This window comes from Aplidium turbinatum, chromosome 11 (genome assembly GCF_918807975.1).
Source record: "Aplidium turbinatum chromosome 11, kaAplTurb1.1, whole genome shotgun sequence".
Taxonomy (NCBI): Eukaryota; Metazoa; Chordata; class Ascidiacea; order Aplousobranchia; family Polyclinidae; genus Aplidium; species Aplidium turbinatum.
In genome coordinates, this window is record NC_137482.1 from 16,555,291 (window position 1) to 16,565,255 (window position 9,965).

Here is a 9,965-nt window from a genome sequence, read left to right on the forward strand (position 1 = left end):
AATGATTGATTGATGAAGTAACAATCCATAATAAAAAAACACGCTTATTTCATATCTGTCTCGGTTTATCATTGAAACCCAAAAACACACTCACACACAAAAACATCAAACCTGTCACTTTTTATTTGCAGCTTCAATCCTGGATCGACTAAAGTTACATTTATCTTGCCATGGAACTATACATCTTACAAAGTGTGCAACTTATTCTAATATTGCTACTACTATACTAACTTATTTATATGCATGTGAAACTGTGAAAGACTAAATTTGCAAAACATAGTCAACATAGCTTACTTAAGAAGCAGAACCTAAATCAATACATCAAAGTTTCAAAAGATTTCTGTTATGTTGGGTGCTGTAGAGCAATGTTTTTCAACCTTTTTGAGCCACGAAACACTTTATGCATTAAAACAATCTTTCGGAGCATCAAACGAAATGTTATAATGATAAAATAGACAACACAACAAGGCTGCAGCAATATGTGTTCCATACTGCTCTGACTAACTGTGCTCAAATTTTGTTTACAACTTTGACTACTTTTTTTGCCTAAAATTTATACCATATGAGTTTCGAGGGTTACCATACACAAAACTAGGTTGAGTTCCATTTAATATTTAAAGTATAGAATTATAGTTACATATGCTTGATAAAATGCTTTTTTTTTATTTCAAAACTTTTCAAACACTTGAAAAAATATTTTAAGCAAAGGGAACGTTCAAATATTACGTAACGCTTTTTTTCCGAATTTTTGACCCCCCCCCCTCCCCCATGTAACGCCAACGTAACGCTTTTTTCAATCCCCCCTCCCCCATGTAACGCTTTTTCACTACGAATTCAGCACAAAAAACTACCATTCCGTACTCGAAAGCGTTACGTAACGTTTTGCTTGAACCCCCTTCCCCCCGATGTGACGCTAACGTAACGCTTTGCATAAACCCCCCCTCCCCCTCGAAGGCGTTACGTAATATTTGAACGTTCCCAAAGGCTATAAGTAGGCCTTCATGTTAATCTGCAATCGGCTACAGCCTTCAGTTTTGAAGGCTTGTGGACGGTGTCCAGGCCATCCACGCTTATAATGAAATGGCACGTCGTTCCAACAGCCTTTAACTGCAGTAAAATAAAATACAACAACAGTAACTAAGCGCCATGTTTTAAACTGATTATCCTGCTTTGGTATCAAGCAAGTGATAACAACCGCGTTTTGTCGCTTCTACCTTTTTCTAGACCTTCACTATGTTGGGCATGTATTGTTTTTCTTTGTGATGGTCAGAAATAAAAACAAACTGAACACTTCTCCGATGTAAAAACTGACCACATTCAACAAAATCGAAAACTTGTACTTTAATTGCATGGCGATACACAACAAAGCTTAATCTCTGACAACAATATGTAATAAAATATTTCTACAAAATATACAGTATATTAAGAGCTAACCATGCGGGTTTGCATAAATACAGAAAAAATTGTCCCAGTTTTAGCTTTGAAAGGAAGTTAGGTGATCACAAATGAACAAAGTGATATTGCCCATATGAACATAAACGAGAACAAGCGCGTCCGGAAAAGAATATTGTACACCAGCCAGCAAATCAGCATTTTTCGCATAAGTTTATCGTTTGTAAACGGTGGACTGATGAAAACAACAATATGCTGCATAAAAGAAGAAAATACTGGTTGTAAAGTTTTACATATCGTAAGGGGTTCACACAACTTGAAGATGTCGAAAAAATCTAGTGGCATTCAAATAAAATTGATCAGGTCAGCGCCTTGCCGAACTCTTCCATCCTGGCGCCCTCTCAAATCCATTCTTGCCCATTTGAAAGTCGCGAAATGTCATCTCGATCTCTTCTTGCGTGTTCATCACAAACGGACCTGAAAATAGCAGTTGGCTCACGTTGCTGCAATACGGCCGCCCATTGTGTGGGCAGACGTAAGTCATGCATTAAGTAGTACAATTGTACAAACTTCGTATTTTCAAAACTTGACTGTACTGTATGAACCATTAGCAGAAAGTGAATTTCTTCCTGGCAATCAGCATTGGTCTGAGCATACTCACCAGAACAGTGAGCATCGTGATTCGCTAATCATATCGGTGTAGCCTTCATGCTAGCAAATCCGATTATCGAATAGCAAATATTCACATTGTACTGCACTTAACTACCATTCAACAAACAACTACAGAACAAAGAAAATGGAGAAACTCGTGTACAGTTTTCACTTATGTCTGGTACCGTCTAGAATAACATTCGCGCTTAACGTTTCCCCTCACCGTGCTGAACTATCGGCTCTCGAATCGGTTCACCAGCGACGAGGACAAACCGACAAGTTGCGTTTGATTTGTTCTCCGCAACCACCGAGTCACCGTCACCGAAGACAACGACGTGATGAGCTGACACCTGGAAGGTTCGAGAAGGAATTTAAATTTGCTACAGGAAAGATCGTTGTTAATTTCCTACATTATGACAACACGAGATCGAAAGAAACAGAACAAGGCATCGATTTTACAGGAATGATTGTTATGGTCATCACGTCAGCTGCTTTCTTGATGATGTGAAGATTTCGAATAAGTAACAGCCCACTTTCGTATCCACTTCTAGCATACTTGCAAGAGGACAATACAATGGTCAAGGCAACGGATGGTCATCGACAAAGTTCTACACGATACAATGCCATTGCGCGATCCGCGATGCAAGGCTTGTCTTAAATGACGATGTACTGTAGCCTTTGACCGCTAATCGTTTAGCCCAACATTTATAGAGCTACCTCTGTGAAATTCAACAAGCGCAGTTCTCAAACGTTAGCCAAACCTGAAATTTGTGACACTTTGCCAATCGGGAGCTTGGTTAATTACATTTATTGCAACACGTATCAAAAACGATCCCGAATAATTAAAATGGTCGGGAGTGGCCAAGTGTGAATAACGTCGTTTAAAATACAAAAGTCTCTCTTCCATGCTCACCTCTTCCCCACCCAGACACGCTGTACCCTGCAATATGTACGCAAACGCGGTCCATCCCTCAGGAACGGGTTGTGTATGCTTTGAACCTTGTTCCAATGTGAAGTCCAAGAACATGGTTGGAGTTCGGGTGTAAACCTTTGACTGAAAAACAATTCGGTCGATATACAAAGTCAATGTGTTGCGCAACATTACAGAGATATCATTTTCAAGGAATATATGTTTGCCGCAGGCGCCTCCTATCTGCTAAATGTCTTCACGTAATTTTGCGTCATTGATTTGTGTTTTTTTTCTCTCTGAGACAACAAAGCGTCATGTGATTTTGCCTCTCCTCTGCCTTGCCGTTTCATTCTTATGCGTTTCTTTTTTCAATTTTTGTGTGAAGAACATCAGTCAGTTGGTTGTAACTTGAAAAGGGCTAACATGACTATGGCCGAAAACGTTTGTAATTTTTAGTTTATTTTCATGTTATTATGTTAAATGCCGTGTGGTCATTAGGTTTTATTTGTGTATGGTTAAAAAATCACCTATCTACCAAAATTGTATAGGCCTTGTCAAATGTCGCGGGTTCACGACAAATCGATCATTTTTTTCGTAATTTGATGCAGTTAGTGCACTACATTATGGAAAGCAAAAGATTAACTTTGTATTCGGTAAAAATTGAATGTTTCATATTTGCAACTCCACTACTGGGAGACCTTCAGGCAAGGTATGTAGTGTACCTTCACTTTTAACTATACTTTTTCAACCTGACATAAAGAGGGTCATTAGTGCAAAGGAGGCTCCAGTAATGACATTATTACAAAAAAAAGATCAAATTATTGCAACAGACTGTGAAAAAACTTACCTTCACGCCTAGAGATTCGCCAGATATCACGGACACTGTCACACCGTTTTTGCTTGGCTTTGGAATGTCTTTGCTGAGTAATTCCTACACAAAACAAGCATAATGCATGGAAGAATAAGCCGGTTTAGCGCTGAAAGAAAATATGAACATTTTATGATCCATTACCAACTCAAGACTCATGTTGCAGCCAACAGCATCTTAAGAAATTCTATCACAATAAACAGTTAAACACCCTGTGTAAATTAAGCTAAAAAGCAAAGTTGCAGTTTTTAAACCGTTTCGTTGCCTAACAACGTTGGAATGGTGTAAAAGAAGCAAACTTTGCTATCAAGGTACATATATTAACCTGGTAGGCAGGCTCGCACATTTTCTCATCCTTCTTCAAGTTAACCCACAATTGCAACGCCCAGCTCTCATCATCGCCATGTGGCATTTCCGAATGAAGAATTCCTCTCCCTATTACAATTCAACATTGTTTTGGATATCTTTGTACACCCTTGTGCAATGTGCATATTAATTGACTTAAACATGTTAAATAATAACAATATCATTTTCACAAAAATATAATCGTTTATTTGCATAACTTTTTATTATCTTTTCACATTTTAATACAAACTGTGACCACCTTTGTTTAATAACTGTAACTCCTTGTTTAATAATCCGTGAGACTGAGCGCTGACTGACACTAACAATTGTAATGATCTCTCTCTGTGACTTCACAGTATGCTTGAATAGTGTATGAATCTTCGTCCGTTTCCTAGGAGTGATGTCTATTGCCTTACAAAGCTTAATGATCAGGGCGAAGTAAACCAATGCATCTGACGTAATGCAGTGTGCTGTATAATGTGTAATCTCTTTAAAGTGCTCTTATTAAAGCCTATGAACTAACATGATTAAACAACAAGACTACCATAATAGAAGTCGGTTCAGGATTGAATGATACAGCAATATCTTCAAAAAAAGAGGAAAAAACAGTCCTGAGTCAATTACTATGGCTGTATACCAACTGATATTTGGTCACACATTTTTCCACTAATGCTTGATTAGCAAAAAAACTCGTTTAGGTATTATATTTATAAATCAAAGCGCACGAAAATACTGACAATGTCGTCTAATAATGACTCAGCAAGTATAAAACTGCAAGTCATAAAGCATCAGCAGAGGTTACAATTTTTAAAACTTTTAAAGATTTAAATTCTTTGTACGATAATTTTGTTGTCACGCATTCAGGCTAATTTTTTTAAACAAGTTCGTATATCGTTATATTACAACTTCGTATGTTATATATTGCATTGTTACAGTAAATTAAATTTATAATGGCACAAAGTAACTGACGTCACACAAGTCGAAGTACCAACAAGTTGATTTACAACCAAAAACTGTAACAAGTAACATTGGCAACAATTGCGCTAAACCAAAACTGAATAGAAAATCTCCATCGATCAGCAACACTTCAAGTGTATGGTAAGTAATGCCGTGTTTAAAACGATTATATATATCGGAGCTCAATCAAAAACATTCCATTTAAATTGCTGCGGCATATGGTAGACGTGAAATTCATTGATGTGAGCCTACAAGCATGGAAAACCTCACCTGCGGTCATCCATTGCAGATCACCAGGTTTCAGCACACCCCTGTGACCGCAAAAATCTTCATGTTCAATCGCCCCACCCAGAATGTAAGAAACTGTTTCAAATCCTCTGTGCGGATGATCAGGAAAACCTAAATGCAGCAATCAGGTTGTTGAATTTGACATAGTGACCATGATGTTGAGACAGTTCTGGCACTACAACGCATTCACAGTTCAGTTTGTTTGTTTTTCTTGGGGAGAAAAAAGTGCACAAACACAAAGAGCAAATAGTTTGCACCGCAAGGATGACAGCGAAAGACTGAAAGGTCACCAGACTACTAATTCACCGTGATGCTACGATTGCTGAAAAATAATGATGCAATAATGACAAAATGTTGCAAGTAGAAACCGAAACGAACTGGAAAATGAAGTACGCAATCGGTTAAATGAAATCACAACCATTCAGCAGATCATTTTTACATTCTGCAGACGTTGAATCGATGTAAACAAGGACTAATTTTCTTCTTGTGCAATGACCACTCGAACAATGATTCAGCAAAAACTTAAGCCTCCATTAAGCTGCAAACTGTTTTACCAAGTTGTAAATATAGCGTCAACAGCGCCTGCCTGATGGCAATCTTTTGTTGAAAATACTATGAACACAAAGTGAATTTATTGCACAATTGTCTTGTAAAGAAGGAAGATGTTGATTTGAATAAGTATGAGTGAGGATGTTATGTTATTATCGTATAAGGCGAATCTTCAGCTGGTAAAGGCTAGAGCTGGTAAAGGCTGCTAGAGCTCAAGTGCCTAGAGCTAACTTCTGTGTCCACCTTTAGCTATGTCTAAGTGCCGTTGTCAGCGACACATGTTAAAAAAAATGCTCCACAGTATTGCAAGACGTGTAGCCGAGTCATTTACCTCAAACATTGAAGTATGTTTAATACCCGTGAAAGTACGTTGAGTTAACTGTATAACGTACCATATATACAGCAGACTTTAAACTATATCCAATGATATCAACCGCATGTTTATGAAATTGAACATATTAAAAGGTTCTTCAATGCCACAGTAAAACCAAGAATGCATAATTTCAACCCCTAGAATTAGAAACCCACCTGCTGGTTTACGCACTTTCGCCTCATCTAGCATGAGAAATGGGTCAAGATTGCGGAGTTCCGGACGACCCACGGATCTTCTGACTCTTGCACCTCTTCCTTCGCTCATTTCAACACTTAGGACTTTGGTTTTGATCTGCAAACAATAGCCTAGTTGAATTTTAAATGCCATAAACAAAAAATGATGTCCATGCAATATAAGACAATTTTCAGGGTAAGAGGGGGGGTTGGACATTTGGACAAGTACCAGAGGTCTTAGGATATAGTGTCATATCCTAAAATCAGTGCCTAAGCTGAAATTAAAATTAACGCCCCCTCCCTTATGTCAAGAATACCCTTGTTTGTCCCTTATATCAAGAATATCATCAACTATCTTGCATAGACATAGGCCTAGTCACAGTGTCACACGTTCTCAATAATTGTGAAACATACGGTAGTCCATCAAGCAACATATCGCTACACTCACTGTTCAGTCGACACACAACACATCATAAAAGCTTTTGCTGCATTTAAATAATAAAAACACATAAAACACATAAAAACAAAAACACATAAAAACAAAAACCAATTTAAATAATAAAATAATAAAATTTAAATAATAAAAACACATAAAAACAAAAACCATATTATTCAAATTTTGGTAGATTAAGTGTGATTCTTCCATGGCACTACAAAACTCTTTTGTCAAATTGAATTAAACTAATTTAGCAAGTGCTGTTTTTTATCAACATGACTTGAGATTCTTGTTAAAACTACAAAAAGATTGCACAATGCCTGCCAACCAGAACAGATTCTAGCTGATCAAATCACCACTGTCCAAAAAACCTTTGCGACCTGTCTCACCCCAAAATAAAATCATGAACACCTGTTGTGTCAGCAATATTGTACAGCTGTTCTTCATTAAGTCTGCCTGAACTTTCAGATGATCCCAGAGATGGCCACTTCAGGGTGTAAAATGTTGTAACGGTTTCTTGGATAGCGATAATATTTACATAACAATTGTACAGAAAAATGGCAAAAACCATCCACATTCACAATTTTACATTAGGGTGTACCTTAAAAAAAAAAGTTGAATAATTTATGCTCTCACCCCCTACATTTGTGCCATTTCACCTAAAAACAATGTCTTTTAAATTTGAGACAGATCCATTGATATTTAGAGGTCAACCTGGAACTTTCAATTTTTATACTAATGTCATGGATGGAGAGTACCATACAAAGTAAATTATGAAAATACAATTATGAATTAATATGCACAAAATTCTTTGCAAAGAATATTTTTTAAAACTATAAACCTATTTAGGTAGCCTACTTTCCTGTTAGCACCCCACCACATTTGCTTCTTGACTACTCCGGCTCGAACCTCCTACATAGGGTTAAGGAGCAGATATGTAAAAAAAACGTTAGAACAATTAAAGAAGATTTATTGAGGTATAGGAGTAATGGGTGGTGGGGCGATAGCAGGAATGTACCCCTAATAATGAATAATGTTGCAGAGTTTAATATCAACCACATGCCAATTCATCGCAGGCGAGAAGAACATCGTGCACAGGTGGTACATTGTTTACAGAAAGAGTTTAAGGGAGATGAGGCACTTATTGTCCACTGTGATGGAAAGTTAATGAAAGATCTAACGACAAACGAGTATGTTGACCGCCTCCCAGTTCTTGTTTCTAGTGGAGGAGAGATTCAGCTCCTTGGTGTCCCAAAGATGGGGTCAGGAACAGGAGAAGCACAAGCTTCAGCTGTATTGTCTTGTCTTAATGACTGGGGTATCTGTGACCGTGTCCAGGGTCTATGCTTTGATACCACTGCATACAACACTGGGAATCGTGCTGGTGCATGTGTTCTCCTGGAACAGAAGTTGGATCGGGATCTGCTGTTTCTTGCTTGTCGGCACCATGTTTTTGAATTGGTCATTGATAGTGCCTTTGAGAAGACATTTAGGGCTTCTTATGGTCCATCAGTTTTACTTTTCCAAAGGTTTCATAAGCAGTGGGAATATATTGACAAGAAAAATGTTCAAGCAGCTGATACAGATGAATTTATGGCTAATGCAGTCTCCTCAGAGAAAGCACAGCTTCTTACATTTGCAAAATCTCATCTCATGTCAGCGCAGCCTCGAGATGCTTACCGTGAAGTCCTTAAGCTTGCCATCATTTTTCTTGGCGAATCTTCAGGCTGAGGGGGTTCATTTCATGGCCCCGGGGCAATGCACTATACCAGGTGGATGGCAAAAGTCATCAATGTGATAAACTTCTGGTTATTTCGCGCTCCATTCCAGTTGACCAACAAGGAGCTTCAAGACACTCGTGACTTAGCTCTTTTTGCTGTCCTGGTTCATCTCAAAGCTTGGAACACTGCCCTGGTAGCTGCTCCATGGAATGATCTCCAACATTTGAGTGAACTTTTTAATTACCCACACCACAAGGAAATCGCCGAGTGTGCTAAAAGCAAGAAGATGGCAAACCATACCTGGTACCTGTCAGAAGAGTTGGTGGGTCTGGCATTTTTTGACCCCTCTGTCCCATACTCAACCAAGAAAGAGATGGTTCTGCGTCTTCAGGAGGAAGGTAGTGATTATATTTTGAAGCCGCCAAAGGTGGTGTTACATCTTCGGGTAGTTTGGAATCCTTTGTGACTTCCAACACCAGAAGCCTTTTTATCAAATTAAAGATTGAGACTGATTTCACAGAAGACCTGGATCCAGAAAGTTGGAATGTCTGCCCCAGTTGCAAGTCAGCACAGGCCAAGTTGCAAAACCTTGCAGTGATCAATGAGTAGAAGTAGAATTCAAGATATGTGTAAACCTATTGTGTTAATTGCAAATATTTAGGCTACTCAATGGTAATATTGGTGAAACTTCAAACTCAGAGGTTGACCTCTAAACCTTGTTCGATTTGTCTGAAACTTTATAGGATTTGTTTTTAGGTAAAATGGCACAAATGTAAGAGGTGAGAGCTTCAACTTTCCAAAAATTTTTTTTGCCTATGTAGCTAAGGTACACCCTATTTTACATGTTATTGATACAAGGGACATTTATGAAGGTAGCCTACTGTACTTACTTTTCGACTTGCTGTCATTTTAAAGGACTCAGTGTCCAAAGCAGATGAAAATTGTTGCTGTAAAGACTTTTTGGAATGGGAATGCAGTTGCAACTCAACAGTTTGTGTAAAAAGAACAATTAACAGTAACCGAATCTTAACCATACCCTAAAAAAAGATAAGCAAGTAACAAAACAATAACCCTTTGTTCAAAGCGCCAGTCACGTTTTTATTTTCAAGTTATAGAGCTTGACAAATTTTGCAGAATACGAATTACGGTACATAAAATTATTTCATTGTTATCTTAAGCAGTAATGCATGAAAAAGCGGTACTGAAAATTGTTAATGACAGTTGGAGTCTCCTTAGCTAAATTTTGGTCAGACTCATCAGCTGATCTACTTTCTAAATTGGAAAAGCAGTGTTTATAGTTTG

General features: G+C 38.0%; 1 protein-coding gene across 1 annotated transcript; it reads right to left on the reverse strand.

Annotated features, from left to right (window-relative positions):
• Positions 1–1,326: 1,326 nt before the first annotated feature.
• LOC145779369 (pirin-like) lies at positions 1,327–9,696 on the reverse strand. Its single transcript, XM_082590945.1, has 8 exons — positions 9,554–9,696; positions 6,489–6,624; positions 5,394–5,522; positions 4,147–4,256; positions 3,801–3,884; positions 2,957–3,097; positions 2,267–2,393; positions 1,327–1,869 (listed from the first exon to the last, which is right to left on the reverse strand). Exons 1-8 carry the CDS (start codon positions 9,569–9,571, stop codon positions 1,757–1,759), a joined length of 858 nt encoding a protein of 285 aa, XP_082447071.1. The 5' UTR covers positions 9,572–9,696; the 3' UTR covers positions 1,327–1,756.
• Positions 9,697–9,965: the final 269 nt, after the last annotated feature.